This window comes from Hippocampus zosterae, chromosome 8 (assembly GCF_025434085.1).
Source record: "Hippocampus zosterae strain Florida chromosome 8, ASM2543408v3, whole genome shotgun sequence".
NCBI lineage: Eukaryota > Metazoa > Chordata > Actinopteri > Syngnathiformes > Syngnathidae > Hippocampus > Hippocampus zosterae.
Genome location: NC_067458.1, coordinates 6,137,008 through 6,158,354, shown reverse-complemented (window position 1 = coordinate 6,158,354; position 21,347 = coordinate 6,137,008). Strand labels below are relative to the sequence as shown.

At 42.6% G+C, this 21,347-nt stretch overlaps 1 protein-coding gene across 5 annotated transcripts in view; it reads right to left on the bottom strand.

Annotated features, from left to right (window-relative positions):
* The window catches only part of lrp8 (low density lipoprotein receptor-related protein 8, apolipoprotein e receptor), a 179,551-nt gene that overhangs the window by 49,429 nt on the left and 108,775 nt on the right, over nt 1-21,347 (bottom strand). For all 5 annotated transcript variants that reach the window (XM_052073346.1, XM_052073342.1, XM_052073343.1 and 2 more), the window contains exons 6-9: nt 17,196-17,318; nt 13,935-14,057; nt 11,515-11,634; nt 6,928-7,053 (exon numbers count right to left, since the gene is read on the bottom strand). In XM_052073346.1, the coding sequence (XP_051929306.1) occupies nt 6,928-7,053; nt 11,515-11,634; nt 13,935-14,057; nt 17,196-17,318 (492 nt within the window). The remainder of the gene's footprint in view (nt 1-6,927; nt 7,054-11,514; nt 11,635-13,934; nt 14,058-17,195; nt 17,319-21,347) is intronic.

The following is a 21,347-nucleotide window of genomic DNA, read 5'->3' as shown; positions in this document are numbered from 1 at the left end:
AAGTACTCTGCCCACCGGTTCACAACGTCCCGAGTCGAAGTCAGCAGCGCCCCATCCCCACTGTACACAGTGTTAGTGGTGCACTGCTTCCCCTTCCTGAGACGTCGGATGGTGGACCAGAATTTCCTCGAAGCTGTCCGGAAGTCGGCTTCCATGGCCTCACCGAACTCTTCCCACGCTCTGGTTTTTGCCTCGGCGACCACCGAAGCCGCGGCCCGCTTGGCCAATCGATACCCGTCAGCTGCCTCTGGGGTCCCACAGGCCATAAAGGCTCGATAGGACTCCTTCTTCAGCTTGACGGCATCCCTTACTGCTGGTGTCCACCAGCGAGTACGGGGGTTGCCGCCACGACAGGCACCAACCACCTTACGGCCACAACTCAGATTGGCCGCCTCAACAATAGAGGCACGGAACATGGTCCACTCGGGCTCAATGTCCCCCGCCTCCCCCGGAACATGGGAAAAGCTCTGTCGGAGGTGGGAGTTGAAACTCCTTCTGACAGGGGATTCCGCCAGACGCTCCCAACAAACCCTCACAATATGTTTGGGTCTGCCAGGACGGACCGGCATCTTCCCCCACCATCGGAGCCTACTCACCACCAGGTGGTGATCAGTTGACAGCTCCGCCCCTCTCTTCACCCGAGTGTCCAGAACATGCGGCCGCAAATCCGATGATACAACTACAAAGTCGATCATCGAACTGCGGCCTAGGGTGTCCTGGTGCCAAGTGCACATATGGACACTCTTATGTTTGAACAAGGTGTTAGTTATGGACAATCCGTGACGAGCACAGAAGTCCAATAACAAAACACCACTCGGGTTCTGATCGGGGGGGGCCGTTCCTCCCAATCACGCCCCTCCAGGTCTCACTGTCAGTGCCCACGTGAGCATCGAAGTCCCCCAGCAGAACAAGGGAGTCCCCAGCAGGAGTACTCTCCAGCACACCCTCCAGGGACTCCAAAAAGGGTGGGTATGCTGAGCTGCTGTTTGGTGCATATGCACAAACAACAGTCAGGACCCGTCCACCCACCCGAAGGCGGAGGGAGGCAACCCTCTCGTCTACCGGTGTGAACCCCAATGTACAGGCACTGAGCCGGGGGGCAATGAGTATGCCCACACCTGCTCTGCGCCTCTCACCATGAGCAACTCCAGAGTGGAAGAGAGTCCAACCCCTCTCGAGAGAGCTGGTACCAGAACCCAGGCTGTGTGTGGAGGCAAGTCCGACTATATCCAGTCGGAAATTCTCTGCCTCACACACCAGCTCGGGCTCCTTCCCTGCCAGAGAGGTGACATTCCATGTCCCAAGAGCTAGCTTCTGCAGCCGAGGATCGGACCGCCAGGGTCCCCGCCTTTGGCTGCCGCCCAGCTCACATTGCACCCGACCCCTTTGGCCCCTCTCATGGGTGGTGAGCCCATGGGAAGGGGGACCCAAGTTGCCTCTTCGGGCTGTGCCCGGCCGGGCCCCATGGGTGTAGGCCCGGCCACCAGGCGCTTGCCAACGAGCCCCACCTCCAGGCCTGGCTCCAGAGGGGGGCCCCGGTGACCCGCGTCCGGGCAAGGGAAACCGAGATCCATTTATCGTAATCATCATTGGGGTCTTTGAGCCGTGCTTTGTCTGGCCCCTCACCTAGAACCTGTTTGCCATGGGTGACCCTGCCAGGGGCATAAAGCCCCAGACAACTTAGCTTCTAGGATCATTGGGACACACAAACCCCTCCACCACGGTAAGGTGACGACTCACGGAGGGGATTTAAAGTTTATAAATATGTTATCTATTAATGTGGCCCTGTCAACTGTTATTCTGCTAGGTTTCAGGATTACTGGGAAAAAGCTGTTGCTGCACATAGTATTTATGAAGTCAATTGTTTTTTTGTGTCTATTTGGGTTTAATAAGTCAATGTTAAAGTCACCACATATTATTCGTGTTTTCTTATCGTTGTAGTAACTGAGCATATCTGTTAGTTTTTTATTGAATGTGTCAACACATGTTCCTGGTGTCCTATAGATGCAACTTATGATGATATTTGATGCCTTTTTATTGTGTATTTCAATGGTTAGACATTCCATTAGGTTTTCTATTGTGTTTGTCAATCTCTCGATTTTACTGCATTTAAGTGCTTTGTCTACATATATTGCAACCCCCCCTCCTTTTTTGTTTTCTCTATTAGTTGCAAACATTTCATAACCTTCTATTTCCATTTCAGTTGTTTTATCTTCGTCAAGCCAAGTTTCTGATATGGCAATTATTTTAAATTTATTGAATTTAGTCAGGTATTCTTTAATTTTTGTGAAGTTTTTATAGAGACTTCTACTGTTTAAGTGTATTACCGAAAGTGCATTTTCCAATTTTATATTAGTATTGAATTGTTCATCCAGGTAATAGTCAGAGTTTGTTACCCTTTGTTTGTTGTTGAAGAAGTTATTGGCTGGGTCCAAATTGTTCTCGTGATCGAATGGTACTATGGTATTTCAAGTACTACGTCCAAGAAATCAGAATATTGATCCATACATACTGTGCATGGAATTATAAAGCTTTTAGGTGTGCCTTATAGTGCGAAAAATACGGTACACTAACACATCAACACTACTACATTGGATTGGGATATAAAGGTCAAACGACACAACCATGTTCTATTTTTAAGTGTGTAAAAAATGGGCTCCTTAGTTGCTCTCCTCTGGTTCATGCATCATGTGCTGGTCACTAGCACATTAGTTACCTGGGAGATTTTTGTGGGGAGATGTACCGAATTTTACAGCTGGTGAATGTATAGTATGTGCTACTCTTTATATCAATGTTCGACTCAAGGAAAAATATGGACTGGATTTCAACAAAAAAGCTTGTGCAACAGGAGATGAAAATGACACTCCCGACATATGTGGTCAAAAAATAGGTCCTCGATGCCCTCTGTTTTGATATGTCTCTCTACGGTATGTCTCTCAGGATCGTTTTCAGGCTTCCTCAGAGGTGTTTTGGAGTAGGACATGCCTGCTCAACAGTGTTATTTAGAGAGGAGGATTCAACTAAATAAACAATATCATTCTGTACTGTATTTAATAGGTCCCTGAAGTGAATGCTTTGTCACTGGTTAAATCAGCAGATGATTTATGGACGCAATGTTGTGACTCAGCCCATTTTCTAATTCTCCATTTTTGCCATGTTTTTAGTACAAACCTGTAGTCTTGGTCAGTTTACGGCCAGATTTTACGGGCAGATCTGTTGATATATGAGGATTGATTCATACCCCCATTCACACCTACGAGTTGTAAAACTCCTGGAATTCCGAGAAAAACTTGTCAGTAACTTGAGTTTGAAAGTGTCATGAGATTCCCTCCCATGCACTGAAAAGTTAAATCCTGTGGATGTTAGGAAATTCATGACCAGTTTTTGAAAATCATTTTTTGAAAAGTATGCACTCAAACTGCCACCACTGTGGCACAGAAGATTGGTTCTGGCATTGTGGTTCTGCCTCGAACTCTTCTGTAAATGAGTTAAAACACGGAACATGGGAGAGAAACTGTAACAAAAAAGACACTGGTCTAAACTAAGTTGGTAGACCTGTACATAATCTTGAGAACATATTCTGCTTGTGTCAAAAACGAAATTCTGTTGCTGTCACAAAAAAAAAAACTAAGCAAAAATGGATGTAGGTATTCATTTACGGCCAGTGTGCACTGTGTAAATTAACCCAGATGAAGTCTGATTGTGAAGAAAGTCAGCACAAGATTGAATTCGGGCCAAAGACGATCTGACTTGGTTTATCATACAACGTGATTTCCAGATTCACAGTTATTCACATTATTAGTTTTTAATATTTGTATGTAGTTTTTAATATTTATTTAGTTTTTGGGGGGATGGTTGGGTCTCCCTATTTTTCATGGAAAATACATATTGAATGTTTCATGGTGTTTTTTTTGGTGAGAATTTTGGGCTCTACACGATAACAATGTCTGATCTGATTCAAAACGTGAACCTCTCAACAGTGAGTGAACCACTACTCTACTGTCCTGCCCCTAAAGACACATTAAAAAAAAATAAAAAACAAACTCAAAGGGGGAACCTTTTTTTTTAATCACAGAGACATTACTTTTGATTTGATTTAAGGACTAATGTAACCGCCTCATTGGCTCAAGCAAAATGGAGGAGATTATGTCTTAACTAAAAGTCTTGTTTGTTTGAAGAAAAAAAAAATCACATTTTCAGGTCATTTGTGCAACAGAATGCATGTTGTCACACAAAAAAGTAGAAAAAGAAAGTCCATCCGTATAACATTTGCAATAGAATTTTAAAACTGAAGACATAGTATTCCGTTTCAACTACCATAATGCACTTGCATAAAGTTGACATACAGTGTGTGGGATGTATTCCTCCCTCACAAGGTTTTTTTTTTCATTTTTCCTTTTCTATACTTTCTTTTTGTGGCTAAAAGGGCATTGTAACTAAACATTTTCCTTTATTTCGCAATGAACAAAATTAATAAACAATTCACGCAGCTGCCAATATTCAAATTCCAAGTTTGCATCCTCTCTGCTGGGCCTGATGTCTGTTGCCTTGTGACACAGACACAACACAGACTGCTACCACCACTTGCATTGACAGAATCCTTCAATGTGTCCACTTTTAGGGAAATGAGCAACACTAATTTCTACTTTTATCGACAAGACTGTTTTACCTGGATAAACATCAGGTTTTTTTGAGATGTCTGTGAATATTCTCATTCATCCAGGTCATATCATTCTCTGGGCGTCAAATTGATCGCAACTGGACTGCTCTGTTTGTCTGAAGCTCGGTTTATGCTTGACACATCCGTGAGGTCAGCACAGCTTCACGCAGTGAAATTGCATCATTTCAGCAATCACGCCTCTCCGCGGGGCGTCCGCACTGCCCAGATTTTACACACTACATACAGATAAAAATCTGTACCTGCGCTGATCAGCTAAATCTATTGCAAACTACTGTGTTAATTCTTGATTCTTTGTTTTTATTTCGTTTGCTAATTGTATGTAGGGTTCACCTCAAACTGCTGTTGTCCATAAAGTTTAATGAATAAAAAAACAAACACAATTAAAGTGTTTTCTAATTCTCTTGTTCTTTGCCACAGATGCTTTTCATTGCCCCCTATTGTCTGTGAACAAGCCACGAGGACTATAAAATGCTGCAAAAGTTGCATTCGACTAATTATGCACGTCTCATAAATGTGTCAAGCATAAACATAGCTTTAGAATGTCTTTTCTGGTGTCACTACACCCTAAGTTTAAGCAGATCACATTTTAGAACCAATGTATGCAGAAATACAGGCAATTCCAAAGGGTCCAAATTGGTTTTTCATGAAGTTGTATGTACTAAAAATTGTTTCTTAAATGCACGCAATTTTATTTCATCAAAGATTTATACGGAATATAATCATCTGGATCCAGAGACTTTTATGAAGTGGACTACACATCTACTTAAAAAAATATGTGGCTCCAGATCATTTTATTTTGTGCAACTTTTTTTTAATATATATATTTTTAAACATTGTAGCATCCCAGGAATGATCTGGGTGGCACCTTGAAGAGCCACTGAACAAATTGGTTGGTGATCCGATTGATGTCCACCCTGACTAAATGGAACTGACCAATTATTGGGTGCATTTGATCCCTCCATTCCTCAGTAATCATCCTATTGATGAAATACATCTGGACTGCAGTAAACAACTGGGAAAGATTTCAAGAGCAATGCATTTTTCCCATGTCATCTCCAATATCAAATGCCAGCCTTTGAAAAAATGTTTCTGAGCCTCACTCTTGGAAAAATTCAGACACTTAACAGTTAATCTTGTTTTTATTTCACTAAAACTAAGAGTGAGTGATTTGTTTTTAGTGTTCAGCTTTTTCAATACCACCTCACTTCATTCAGTAATTACTTAGCCTTGGACCCGTGGCCTTCTTAATCAATGTTGTGAAAGCGCTATATAAATCAGCATGTATTGTATTGTATTGTATTGTATTGTATTGTATTGTATTGTATTGTATTGTATTGTATTGTATTGTATTGTAAATGCTGACACGAGTTGAATTTGAAGTTGAATTTGCCATGAAACTAATGCAATTAAAGAATCCAATCCCACAATAAGACTAAGGGGTCATTGCACACACTGCCAGAATGCGGATGCCAGAATTTTACAGAGAAAAATGTTGTCAGGGCAAGGGAGGCTGCGTTATTGACAAAGAAGAGGTCAATCAGAATGGCACCCTAGTTAAGTGCCGGTCTATGTTAATATCCTGTAAATCATTAAAACAGAGCAGGACAGAAGTTTTAAACCCACCTACTGCAGACATGTCCTGAGTAAGCCTGTGAATGATATCATCGCTTCATATGCCGTGTAAAAAATATCAACTGTCTCGTAATGTTTCTCATTTCTTATGTTGCAAATGTGAGATTGATCAAAACAAACAAAAAAAACCAGTCAAGATTAGGCCCAGTCAGCAGGCAACAATGCCTTTGCTACTGCAGGATTCAGAGTCCCCTTTAATTACAGAGTGCAAGGAGTGTTTACCCAGGCCAACAGAGGTGACAAACCCAGCCTGTGGCCTCTAGCAAACGCACATTGGCCTCCAACCACATCTTTTGCTTCATACTCCAGGGAAAGCATGGCAGCTGGCTGAAAGCTTCATTTGTAAGGACAGCAAAAAAGAAAAGGCAAATATTTATCTTTGCACAGACTGCTGAGGAGGGCTTGAATACAAAGCAGGCCTCTCTTTTCCGGGGATCCCACAGAGAGATAACAGCAGAGGATATAACGTTGCAGTGGTCAGGATCGCCGGGAGTAAAGGGTAAATGCCATCTGTTAAAGGCCAGACTTCAATGTGCTTGTGTTTGAACGTGTGCCCAATCATGTGTGTATATTGCTTCTGAACTTCAATTCAATATGTGTGATGAATGACTGACCCACAGCTTTGCAGCTCTTGGAGGCAGGATCCATCTCGAAACCTTCATAGCATTCACACTTATAATCCCCTTTGTAGTTTATGCAGATCTGACTGCAGGCATCTGGGTTCTCACATTCATTGATGTCTGTCGAGAGAATAAAGAGGTACAGAGTGAAAAGCACATTTTTGGTGATGCATTTAAACTCATCTCTCCGTACTGAGACACAATGGAGTGAAAGGAGTGGCAATGGTTATGTCAGGCTCTCTCTCTCTCTCTCTCTCTCTCTCTCTCTCTCTCTCTCTCTCTCTCTCTCTCTCTCTCTCTCTCTCTCTCTCTCTCTCTCTCAATATAAAATAAATAAATAGATATCTCCCCATCCATCCATCAACTTATCCTCATGGGGCTCTCGGCTGTATTTGGGCAGTAGGTGGGGTACATCCTGAACTAGTTATCAGCCACTCGCAGAGCACACATAGACGAATAACCATTCACGCTCGCAATCACACTTAGGGACAATTTAGGGCAGGGGTCGGGAACCTATGGCTCGCGAGCCAAGTGTGGCTCTTTTGATTATTGCATCTGACTCGCAGACAAAACAAAATATTCTCGCTTGTTTTATCCATTCATCGATTTTTCACTGCTCATGTCCTGTTCAGGGCTGCAGTTGGCTGCAGGAGTAATTTTCATTGGATGATACTGGCCGACGTTGGCCGTTGCTGGTGAACAGGTAAATGCCCCCTTTTGAGTCAGCCCGGTCATTAGCGCAAAGCTAATCCTAAACGAATAAAATGGTGAAAAGAAAAAAAGATGACAAGCATGGTAGACTTTAGGACGAATGGACCGAAGGACCGAAGGAACAGGTTCTGCGGTGTGTCTAATTAGCAATGACAAAATACCGTAGATGAAACGTCGAATGTAAAGCAGTACTTTGATATGCGCCATGCTACGTTCGCATCAAAATACCCTGCGGGAGACAACAGAAAGGAAGCGTGCAAGCGACTGAGCAGGCTGCAAGCTAGCCTGCAGCAACTCTGCGTATGGACCTGGCAAGATGACTATAATTCCACTAGCTTTGCTGGATCTTGAGCAATCATGAGTAACGGAAAATCGTGAGTATTACAACCAAATTATTTTTTTTAAATACATTCAGAGACTTATTGTACTGACATTTTTAAAAATTCTGAGATGGACGAGATGCGATAACATGGCTCTGTTGGAATGCTACTACTCAAGCAACCCTAGTCAGAGGAGTTACATGCAGAGAATGTGGGCTAAATGGTTAATTCGAAACCCACAGTCACGGTTGACCACAAAACAACTAGTAGCTCAGTGTTCCAACATCCACAAACGACAACTGCTGTCACAACTTGAGATTGATGAGGTACAACGCAGGTTCCATGGTGAAGGGCCCCAGGCTGCCAGATCAGAGGAGGAGGTCATACCAGAGATTGGGAGGCAAGCCCCAATGAATGCAGATGATGAGATTGGGAGGCCAGCCCCAATGAATGAAATGCTGAGCGAGGCAGCAACTGACCTGAAAGCTAAGATCATGGCGAGAATGAAAGCTGGGCAACCTAGAAACCGATTACAACGGCTATGTGAAGTACCACCTGAAAGTCTCATGGAAAGTGTGAATGCAGCACTGAGGGCGATCCCTACCGTAACGATCACGGAAACCAATGAGCTGATATACGCTTCAGCATTAGTGATCCTTGAGATGCTTGGCTATAAGAGCAACCATGGAAGCCATGAGATACGTTACCCACCATGGAAAAGACGGTTGGAGGCTCAGATCAAGGCGGCCCGGAAAGATGTGAGTCAATCGACGGAGGCCCAGAGAGGTGTGATGAAAAGGCCGATACCAGAGAAGTACATCCAGATCACCATACCTGAAGCACTAGAAACTGCCAAACAAAGGCTCCAAGCCTTGTCCAGCCGCCTAAAGCGGTACACGAAAGAGAATGAGGCCAGACGAATAAACAAGCTGTTCGCAACACAACCTGCGAAAGTGTACGCTCAGTGACAGGGTCCTAACAACAGAGCTGACCCACCAAGACTGGAAACTGAAAGGTACTGAAAAGGCATATGGGAGAAGGAGGTTGCACATAACAGCAGTGCACAATGGCTGGTGACCCTGAGAGAGGAGCACAGCAACCTCCCTGAACAGAACCCAGTTACCATAATAGTGGCAGACATACAGCCAAGAGTCTCAGATATGAAGAATTGGACAGCACCAGGCCCCGACATGGTCCACACCTACTGGCTAAAGAAACTCACAGCACTCATGAGCGCATAGCAGCACAAATGAACCAGCTGCTGAGGGATGGGACTCACCCAGGATGGCTAACCAAAGGGCGAACGATCATGAAGCATCCCTCAAAGGGTGCGGTCCCATCCAACTATCGGCCAATAACCTGTCTCTCCACAACATGGAAGCTCATGTCAGGCATCATTGCGGCTAAGATAAGTGGACACATGGATCAATACATGAGCGAAGCACAGAAGGGCATTGGTAGAGATACCAGAGGAGCCAAACAGCAGCTCCTGGTTGACAGAACAGTCGCACAAGACTGCAGGTCCCGACGTACCAACCTGTGCACAGCCTGGATTGATTACAAGAAAGCCTATGACTCGATGCCACATAAATGGATCACTGATTGCTTGGAGTTGTATAAGGTGAACAGGACCCTAAGAGCCTTCGTTGCGAACTCGATGAGGATGTGCAAAACCACACTTGAAGCCAATGGCAAGCCACTTACCCAAGTGTCCATCAAATGTGGCATATACCAAGGTGAAGCACTCTCCCCACTGCTGTTCTGCATAGGACTGAACCCCCTAAGCCAAGTAATCACCAAGACAGACTATGGATACCACCTCATAAATGGAGCTACAATTAGACACCTCCTCTACATGGATGACATAAAGATGTATGCTAAGAGCGAAAGGGACATAGACTCCCTGATCCACACGACCTGGATCTACAGCAGCGACATCGGGATGTCATTCGGGCTTGAGAAATGTAGTCGGATGGTGACTAATAGAGGAAAGGTAGTCCGCACTGAAGGGCTCTCACTCCCTGAAGGAACAATAGCAGACATTGAGGACAGTTACAAGTACCTCGGAATACCACAAGCCAATGGCAACCTCGAACTGGCAACTAGGAAAGCGGCTACGGCCAAATACCTGCAGCGAGTGAGGCAAGTCCTAAGAAGCCAGCTCAATGGCAAGAATAAGACCCGGGCAATAAACAGCTATGCCCTGCCAGTGATCAGATACCCTGCAGGAATAATAAGGTGGCCAAAGGAAGAGATTCAGACCACGTACGTTAGGACCCGAAAGCTCCTAACCATGCATGGAGGGTTCCATCCCAGTCGAAAGGAAGGAGGCCGGGGGGACTAGGGAGTGTGAGAGCCACTGTCCAGGATGAAACATCCAAGCTCCATGAATACATCAAGGAGAAGGCTCCAACGGATGACGTACTCAGAGAATGTTTCAGACAATGGGGAACAGTAGATGAGGCGCTGGAAGAGGGACCATCATGGGAGGACAAGCCCCTACACGGGATGCACCACCGGACCATAACTGAAGTGGCTGATCTCAAGAAGTCCTATCAGTGGCGAGAGAGGGCTGGCCTGAAGGACAGCACAGAGGCACTCATCCTGGCTGCTCAGGAGCAGGCCCTGAGCACCAGAGCCATTGAGGCCCAGATATACCACACCAGACAAGACCCAAGCTGGAGGTTATGCAAAGGGGCACCTGAGATGATCCAACACATAACTGCAGGGTGTAAGATGCTGGCAGGGAAAGCCTACATGGAACGCCATAACCAGGTGGCTGGCATAGTCTACCGAAACATCTGTGCGGAGTATGGACTGGAAACCCCAAGGTCAAAATGGGAAACACCTCCGAAGGTGGTGGAGAATGACAGAGCAAAGATCCTGTGGGACTTCCAGATCCAGACTGACAAGATGGTAATGGCGAACCAACCAGATATCATGATCATAGATAAAGGGCAGAGGAAAGCCGTTGTAGTGGATGTAGCGGTCCCAAGTGATGGAAACATCAGAAAGAAGGAACACGAGAAACTCGTGAAATACCAAGGGTTCAGAGAGGAGCTGGAGAGAGATTGGAAGGTAAAGGTGACAGTCGTGCCTGTGGTGGTCGGAGCACTCGGGGCGGCAGTGACCCCCAAACTAGATGAGTGGTTGCAACAGATCCCGGGAACAACATCAGTACAGAAATGTGCAGTGCTGGGAACAGCAAGGATACTGCGCAGGACCCTCAGCTTCCTGGCCTCTGGTAGAGGACCCGAGCTGAATGAGGGACGGACACCACCCGAGGGGGGGTGAGACGAGGAAAAAAAAAAAATATATATATACACACACACACACACACACACACACACACACGCACACACACACACACACACACGCACACGCACTCGCACACGCACATACACACGTACACACACACACACAAGTACTGTATGTTAATACAGTAAATTATTATTTTTTTCACTCAGGAAGCAAACATGAACTTAACAGAGTGCGAGGAAAAGGTTGACACAATTAACTTTATTTGTTAGTGAATTGCATTTGTCTTTACCGCCACAAGTCTTTTTGTCCAGAAGTTTGTACCCAGAGGGGCAGTCGCACAAAAACCCAATCCTCTGGTCCCTGCAGACGTGGGAGCAGCCACCATTGTTGTCTGAACATTCATTCAGGCCTGGACAGATAATAGGAAAGGGAGGGAGACAGAAATTTCTCAGATATTATTGAGACAAAAAGAGTGATGAATGAAACAGCCAGTCAACTCACATTAAAGTGGCCTTTATGCGTGCTTGCCTGTGTGTGTGCGTGTGTTGTTTTGGAGGACAAAAACATTTTAATCCCAAAGAACTGAGGGGTCAAATAAGTGTTCCGTTTATTTGGGCATATATGTGTTCATGTTCGACACACCTTGAACCAATAACTCCTCCAAAATGAAATTTGGAAAGATGCATTAGACACTCGCCCACATATTTTGGACATTCTGCTCTCTCCATGTGCTCCTGCTCATCCTCTCATTCAATTCTACCCACTTTGCTCCTCTGCATGCCCTTTCTCTATTGTATCTGTTTTAAAGTCTGCATTTATCTACTTGTCTTTCAGTTGCCCTCAGGAAGTGTGGAGAGATCACTTCAAAAAGCTAAAGCTCGTGCTTCATTACTGGTTTACATTAAAGATTTAAGGCTACAGGTATTACAGAGAGACCCTTTTGGCTGGGATAGACTGCACCAATGAATTAGAAATCCGAATTAGAGAGAGAGAGAGAGAGAGAGAGAGAGAGAGAGAGAGAGAGAGAGAGAGAGAGAAAGAGAGAAAGAGAGAGAGAGAGAGAGAGAGAGAGAGAGAGAGAGAGAGAGAGAGAGAGAGAGAGAGAGAGAGAGAGAGAGAGAGAGAGAGAGATTTTTGATTTACGTTTACTGGAGATGGAATGGCACCAATGTTCCCTCGAAGCTGCTCAACTGTGCACTGGTTGCACACTCTCAGTGCACGAGAAAACCTATCCAGCGCAGTGAACGCACTGCAAATGAATTAGATATGTAACTTTTTTTCTGTATCAATTTGCTGTGTAATTCAGTGAGTAACGGGTGTACAGCCAATCGATACAATGCATTGGCGCTATGTAGCCAATCACGACATTGACAGTACTTGCGTATGTTCTCTGCTCCATATGACCGGGCAGAGAACGTGATACGTGGACTTCCCAAACCAAAATAAAAATGAACTGCCGTTCTTTTAAATTGGGATGGCTGACGGAGTATGTGCAGATAGAAGAACAAGCAGTGAAACTGGCTGAAATATTTTCTTTTTTGAGTCAGAAAGGTCTGCTCTGCAAAACATGCAGCAAAGCTAAAGCTGTAAGCAAATTTTCGGATGGAAAAATACAGACTAAATGCAAGCTAGACTACCTAAAGCGACACATTCAGCAGAATAATTCCAACATCATTTGAATGATGTTGGAATTATAAAAAGACTCAAGATGGGAAAAGGGCTTGGTACAATATTGCAGGAGAGCGCAAACGACCGGGAGAAAAAAAAAACGTCTGTCATACAGAAAAAAATCTGACCCTGAACAAGTTAAAGTTCAAATTGACTATATTTTACTTGCAATTAAAACAAAGGCACCAAATATTTGATAGATGTTGATTTGATTCCTATTCAATATTGCGTTAATTTCTAATGTTAAAAAAAACAAACCACATAACAATATAACACTTAATTGTTAAAATAAACGTTTTTTTTCACATTTTTAGGTCGTGGTGTGCCGCGAGATTTTTTCAATGAAAGAAATGTGCCTTGGTTCGAAAAAGATTGAAAAACACTGGGCTACACAACAAAAACAAGATATATAGAACATAATATGTTCTATACATGTATTTACAAAATGCAGTTTGTAATTTATATTCAAAACACGTATAAATTTGCACATGCAATTATTTGAAAAAAAAAAGAAGCTTCTGAGCCTTAATACATTTCACCAACCTGTCTCTTTTTTCTCAACTGCAGCACTCTTGTTTACTTTTCAATGAGAGGCAAGTGAAATATGTGACTGAAGCTTGCTAAGGGGTAATTATCTACGGAGTGTGGATAATCTGTGTGGTTCCTAATGTGCAATGTAGTCTGATCACATTTTCCTGTCTAAGCCAGCACCAGAGGGCAGAGGCGCCGGGGCCTTTGATCATAACAAGGCAGTTGAGAAATGTCCTGATTTCGTCTGCCTTGATCAAATTAAGCTCCTCTTATCGGGACGAGTGACCGCCCACATTAAAAAGAACTGTATTAGACGTGATGATGCCTGGAAATGAATATGTTAAGCAGTAGCAAGCAGTTCTGGCTTGAGCATATATAATGTGCTGGGATTTGTGAAGCTTTCGGTAAAATGAGTATTTGTGTGTGCGTGTGTGTGTGTGTGTGTGTGTGTGTGTGTGTGTGTGTGTGTGTGTGTGTGTGTGTGTGTGACTAAGGGAGACATGATCTTACCGCACTCTTTCACGGGTTCATCAGACCAGTCTTTGCAATCTTTTACATTGTCACACACCTTGCTGCTCTCAATACATTGTCCATTCTTACAGCGGAAGTGTCGAGCGCCTTCACACTTTGTAACTGTGAACACAGGCACAAAATTACATTCCATCAAACAACTTTCATGTATCGTACTCATACACAACAATGCAACAAAATGATAATTGATGTAATATAGAATGGTGAGGATTTAGAGCACGAGATTCCAAAAACATGCGTGGCAGGCTGATCGAACACTCTAAATTGTCCCGAGGTGTGAGTGTGAGCGTGGATGGTTGTTCGTCTCTAGGTGCCCTGCAAATGGCTGGCAACCGATTCACGGTGTCCCCTGCCTACTGCCCAGAGACATCTGGGATAAGCTCCAGCACCCCCCGCAACCCTAGTGAGGATCAAACGGTTCTGTAGATGAATGAATGAATGAATGAATGAAGGATTTTTAAAATAGTGAGATGCAAGAACTAAAAGAGGCTGCAATAAAAGGCCTGGAAAAGTCTTTCAAATGATTGTAGCAAAAGTCTGGTGAAAACAATGTGTTGCAGGCTTGCAGTTATTGCAAGTTAGGGTCATGCCACCAAATAATAAATCTTATTCATCCATTCATTCATTTTCATATTCGCTTTTCCTCACAGGGTTCGCGGGCGTGCTGGTGCCTATCCCGGCTGTTTTTGGGCAGCAGGCAGGGGACACCCTGAACTGGTTGCCAGCGCAGGGCACACGGAGACGAACAACCATGCGCGCTCACAATCACACCCAAGGACAATTCACAGTGTCCAATCAGTACCGTGCATGTTTTGGGAATGTGGGAGGAAAACGAAGTACCCGGAGAAAAACCACGCAGGCACAGGGAGAACATGCAAACTCCATACAGGAAGGCCGGCCAGTGCCGGATTCCAACCCATGACCTCTGCAGTGTGAGGCTGATATGAGAACCAGTCTACCACTCTGCCTCCTAATTGTTATTCACTTTAAGATAATTTAATCATGTCTGTTCCGATACTTTTGCTCACTTGAAAAATGGATAGCTTCAAGCAAATGATGCTCTCTGCTGAGTTGTCGAATACATCTGATAGCAAAGAAATTTCATCTGTGCTGTATGTTGTACATAGAGCATTTTTGACAAGAAAGCTGACCACTTGACTTGACATCGAGATGTAAATGCCATGTAAAAAAAAAAAAAAAGATAATTCTGAATTTTGTTTGATATTCATCGTTTGATCGGAAGCGTATATGTCTTTAGTAAAACAATATGAACAAAAAGCAATTGATCTTGCCGTTCCAACACTTTTGGAGGGGCGCCTTATTTGGAAAACCAAGCCATGGAGACTCTCAGGGCCAAGTGCGTTATCATAAAGTAAAGCGTGATGGCAGCTTGGAGGGGGAAAAAAAGACTGTGGCAGTTCCCTCACGTGGGAAATCCATATTGGTTACAAATAGTAAGGTACTCTAAGTTACTGTTTATTAGTCCGTGGTAGGCATTAAGGCGTTTTCCTTTGGATTCTGCTGGGGGTGGGCAGTGTTACTGGTAGAAAGCAATTGGCTTCAGAGCACTCTGAAGTAACATGTGGGTCGTTAGACTGCCTGATGCTGGGCTTGAACCTAATGATTTTCACAGACTTTCTCAGAGTCAGAAGGAAGTTTTCAAGCTTTGGAGTCACCCTGTAATCTGAATCACTGGGTATAAGGTTTTGATCTCATATGTTTTAGATCAGTTTTTTTCTTTGCTATGACAATATCAAGCATAGTCATTTCATCTGACACAACCAGCAACCAAAACTTAATCACAAGAGTGGCATGATGATGGGGAAACACCGGCAAAATGCGACTGAGTCTAATGGGAAAAAATTGCATTGTGGGGAAAACAAATGCCTAAAGACTTGTAGTTTTCTAAAGAGTGACCCTGCAAAATTCACGGTCTTTGTGAAATCTCATTCTGAGACTTGGCTGTGATAAAAAAATTCTATGACTTGTCTTTAAATGTGAACAGATGTGAGATTATAGTTTCCCAAGGGTATTTTCCGAATCTTCTCAAAGTCTTCTGGTGGACGGGTAGCTTCAGGCAGATAGAGGGACAAGGCTGCAGTGATAACTAATTTCCTACCTCAGTCTGGTTCCTACCTACAGTCTTGCTTCTTTTTTAATGCTGCATTAAAAAAAGGTATTCAAAGCATCAAGTTTTACCTCATGCTTTTGAGACGGTAGGGTGAAACTGAGAACTGGCTAGGAGTGTGGACTGAATGGGTGGCAACAACTGCCTGTAGTCAGAGGTTAATAGTGCACAGCAACATATTGAGGGGTCTGGGCGGTGGGGGGCATAATGAACTACCGTATTATCCGGACTATAAGTCACTCCTGAGTATAAGTCGTACCAGACATAAAATAAATGAAAAAAGAAAAAAACATGTAAGTCGCACAGGAGTGTCAGTCGCATTTTTTGAGGAAATGTATTTGACAAACTCAAACACCAATAACAGACATGTTATCCTGTAAGGAAAATAAGAATAAAAATCAAGAACAACAGGCTGACTAAGTGTACGATATGCTAATGTTAAATGACGCGTAAACAACAAACTGAGAACGTGTCAGGTATGTTCATGTAACATATTAAGAGTGATTCAGATAACTATAGCATATAGAAATTTAAACATTTTTACCAAACTATCAGTCACTCCAAATCACTAAATCCAATGAAATCTTCATTCTTTGTGTCACTTTTAAAGAATTCCGCGAACTCCGGGGGTAGAAGATGCGGTTCTTATTCTTCTCCGTCACTTACGTCAGAGTCATTGTCAGTTGTTTTTATTAGTTTACCGCCAATATGGAAAGTATCAACACAGTGAAAATAACATGTGAAGTGATATAATGTGGAGTTTCGCATACAAATCGCTCCAGAGTATAAATCGCACCCCTGGCCACACTATGAAAAAAAAAATGCCGTTTTATAATCCAGAATATATGGTAAATTCAAAATGTTGTATCATGAACTGCAAACTGAACTACTTCATTTTAAAATCGGTGAACTGAACTTAGAAGTAATTCACTACAACATGAATACTGAATAATTTGCGGAGTGATTTGTACAAGGTTGCATCACCATGTTTTTCAGCTGTATTTATTCATCCAATTGGCAATCTGCACTGCATATACTGGATACATTTATGGGGAAAAATGCCTCAATGCCTCCTGTGCTTCTTTTCATTATTTTCTGCAAATGTTTCTTACCGTTTACACAACCGGCTTCATCACTGTAGTCTGGGCAGTCATGGACTTTATTACACTGTTTGGTGCCATGGATACAGGAGCCATCACCACACTGGAACTCATCAGGTCGACATGTAAGCAGGGCTGAGGAACATAATACAGACAAGCGTGAAGCTTACAAATTACATTTACAACATTTTTTTAACAAGTAAAAGTAATAATAATAAGTGGAAGATTTCCTCGTTTGGGAGAAACTATTTCATTATTATTCCATTCTGACCGTAATCTTACTGGGTATCACTAAGCCACAGATATTACATTTACAATTCCACTACTGCTTATATGAATTGGTGGATATCTGAGTTTGACTTTAATTGTTACACTTCACCACTTTTATATGAGAAGTGATTCACTGTCCACCGCGACTATATTTTGTGTGTGTGTGTGTGTGTGTGTGTGTGTGTGTGTGTGTGTGTGTGTGTGTGTGTGTGTGTGTGTGTGTGTGTGTGTGTTTGTGTGTGCGTGTGTGTGTTGGCATTTGACCGGGAAGGTTTCAACAGCAAAGGCTATTCATTCGTTATCTCTTTAAGTGTCTGTGTAATTATTTATACGTTGACATGACATTGACATCATTCAATAGCTAAATATATATATATAGCAAGTCATATGCATAGCAAGAAAAACAGAACAGTCGATGAAAAATGTCGAACAAAATTTGAAACTCGTGGCATTCTATACCACACCTCAAGGTGAGAATACCGTGGACAAAAGCAGCACAGCTGACCTCTAATTTAGTTTGGCTGTGATGACCCCCACCTCACACAAACACACACGGTCCACAATCTTGTCAATGGTTTACCAGAAGAGTAAAAATGTATGCAGTGGTAGATCTTGAAACAACTCCATATTTCCCCCTCCCAATTGAATTCCTTTGTTGATTCTTATGTCAATTTAGTGTACATTCCAAATTCATAAAATCAGTAAGACATTCCAGATTTTCACAGTCAAACCAATGTATTTAAGTCATTCTATTCTACTAATTGTCATTACGACAAAAATCCAATTTCCTACACAAAAACTGACAATCAGCTGACTGTGCAAATGGCCTGAAAGGGTCAGCATATGCCTGAGTTCTCCATCATCTACAATGGCAGTGCTCATTGTTGGCCACTGCAGTTTTTTTTGCCCCCTATCTCCATTTGAGAGATCCGATCAGCTCATTGTATGAACTTCCACGATTATTAACTCCTGCTCATGTGTTCCTCATTCTACCTTTCTCCAATTCATTACCCACATTCCGGATGTGCCAACTCTGAAATGATTCTTCTCAAAGGTTTCGAACAGACAGATTTGTGCTTTTATGTCCTGAAGTTGTCGCTGAAAATGGGACTTTGTTGTGGTTCCATTTCGATGTTTGTTTCCATTAGTTGTAATGGCTAAATTTCCTAATACGAGAGGGTGGGGTCGAGAGGATGGACTGTAATGATAACAACGACTATAACAGGTATTCAGTAAATCTGGGCAATCAGATACTCTAAATTGCATGAGTGATACAACTATCAAATATTTTGGGATTCGGACATCCAACTGAAAATTCTATCAAATGATCGGTTATATGAATGAAAACAAAAGTACACATTTTTTTTGCCTGGTTCAAGAATAGCTATAAATATAGAACAAAAAAAATGTATTTCGACTAAATAAAGAATGGAATAACAGCACAATGTTTTCACCTATAGAAACAGTGAGATTTTAGACTTGGTCTATGAAACTAAAGTGACAGAACCACAGTTACTATTTAGTAATTGAGTAAGCCTGGTTTGTGGTGTGGTGATGGAAACTGCCAGGCTGTCAGCATCAAAGTGTGTAGTTTGCATCCAATAAAATGTGTTTCAAAAGTAATCTGGCAGTTCTTGTCAGCCTATATGGGCCATTTGAGCACGACTTGCCACTTACGTTGTCGCCGCAAAAGGCTGCCAACAGGAGGCAGTACAAGACAGTGCCAGCGTAATTTTTTTAAAATTATTTTTTAGCACCCTTAATTAGCAATTTCAGGACGAATTTGTACTGTTGACATTAGTTTGCGACCACAATATAAATGCCACATTGTCTGGAAGACAAGTCAAATCAGCTGTTATGCCGCGACACGCTGCTGGGAACAACTTCAAAATAAAAGCGTGATAAGGAATTAATGTCCATATATTATTTAGGGATGTAAGACTTATTTTGAAGTTGACCTTAGTGCTTACCATATTGACGGCATGTTATTGACACACATAGTATGAAGAATTGTTGCTGCAGTTAGCTTGACTTCTTCACGTAAATAAGCGAGTAGTTGAGGCAGGAGAAATGCCTCAAGCATTTTTTTTTCAACTTATGCACCCTTATTTGTCCAGGAATCGTTTCAGACCAAAGTTCTGTACCCAAGGAGGATCTGAGCTCAGAGAATTAAGAAAAATACCTAAAAGAAAAAAACTGTTTTAATAGTTAGGTAGTGATGATTGCAATCGGCAGGAGCTCTTACTGCTTTTCATATGTATCTTCCTTTGCTGGAAATCTCTATTATATAATTTTTGCATTTCGCATTAATGCAAAATGAAATAATACAGAGCAAAGGCAGAGGAACTATTTGTATAACTAAAGGAAAAAAGCAAGTTAAATGATTCTCACAAATGTCATTGGCATTGAAGAGCTGAGTTCCGATGGATCTGATGTGAAGTGTTTATTACGTTCTTTTTTCATTGCAAAGTGAGTAAGTGCATTAATACCTTTGTCCCCGCATAGAAAATAAGCAGCACAAAAAGAAAGAGCATTTATGTTCACAGGATTATTTCTTTGTCGTAAAAATGATTGTTGGCAATAAAAACGTAGACTGCTGAAAGCCTCTTTATTTCTTTTTCAAACGCACCAAATTTGTAAGGAAGCAAAGGAAGTGTACATTTGTGGGATAAGAGCCGAGCTGAGTATGTCAGCTGGTGATCATGAAAAATTGGCTGAATCTTCTCTGCCACTATAAAACTGTTTATTTTGCAGTTGCCATGTCAATAAAAGCCTCCTGAAACAGCTGAACATTTTTGGGGGGTGGCGCAGTCATCTTTGGCACTGCATCCCCGATCTTTTTTTTTAATCATCATCATAATCATGACTATAATTATTATTATAATTTGTCGTAGTATTATTTCACATTTTATGAGTATGCAATCACACCAGAGGCCCAACTAAACAAGCCATTCAAAAGTCACCCCTCTAAGTGAAGGAGGCATTTCATGTCAGAGATAAAAGACTGAGTAATCTGTTTTGTGACGAGATTTCCAACTTGGTCATGCCAGATGGGAGTTTGTGTTGTACAAAGCCCTTTTTGATTGTCTAATTAGTGAGCCGCGTGTATGCAAGCTACCAAGTAAGCGTAGCTACGTTTATCAAATCTGTTAGAAATGAAACTTAAAGTCCCTGTACCAGCCTTGATCTTTGGAAAGTATGTGAGTGTGTCGGTATGTGTGTGCCTAAATGTGTGCAAGTGTGTGTTTCACGTTGCAAGCGCGAGTCTGCTGTCATGTCCCTGAGTGGTGTGAAGAGCAGACCAGATGGGCTTTGTGTTTCATCGAGGACCTTCACCTCCCACACATGCACATGCAACAAACACACAGTCAGACAAGCACTGTCGGCTTCTCTTGCTTTTACAGATCCCACAGTTGCATGGCAACCCATGCTTGATTCATTATGACAAGGTTTGTATTGATCATCCATCCGTCATCTTGAAAGTGCTTCATTTTTTGCCCCATTAAAAGATACATGTACTATAATTACTTACAAATTATGTGCCAATGAAAACATGATCCGTAGTGACCATAATGATGCATTCACCAGTCTCACCATTCGGTACAACTGAGTATCGAATGTTGTACACGAGTTGTGTGAATGCTGTGTTTGGCTTTTTTTCTAATCATATACCTTACCGTCAGCTTTCTCAATCAGTGGAATTGAAAGTCTAAATGTCATACTCATTTGACGATGTGGAACTTATTCAAGAAGATAAACGCTAAAATTGTGGATTGAAAACCAATGATGATATTGGCAGAAAGAGAGCACTTACTAAGCTTCCAATCAGATTCATCTCATGGCATCCCATTTAAATTGCAAAGCATGACTCCGTGAGCCAAAGCACGATGCATC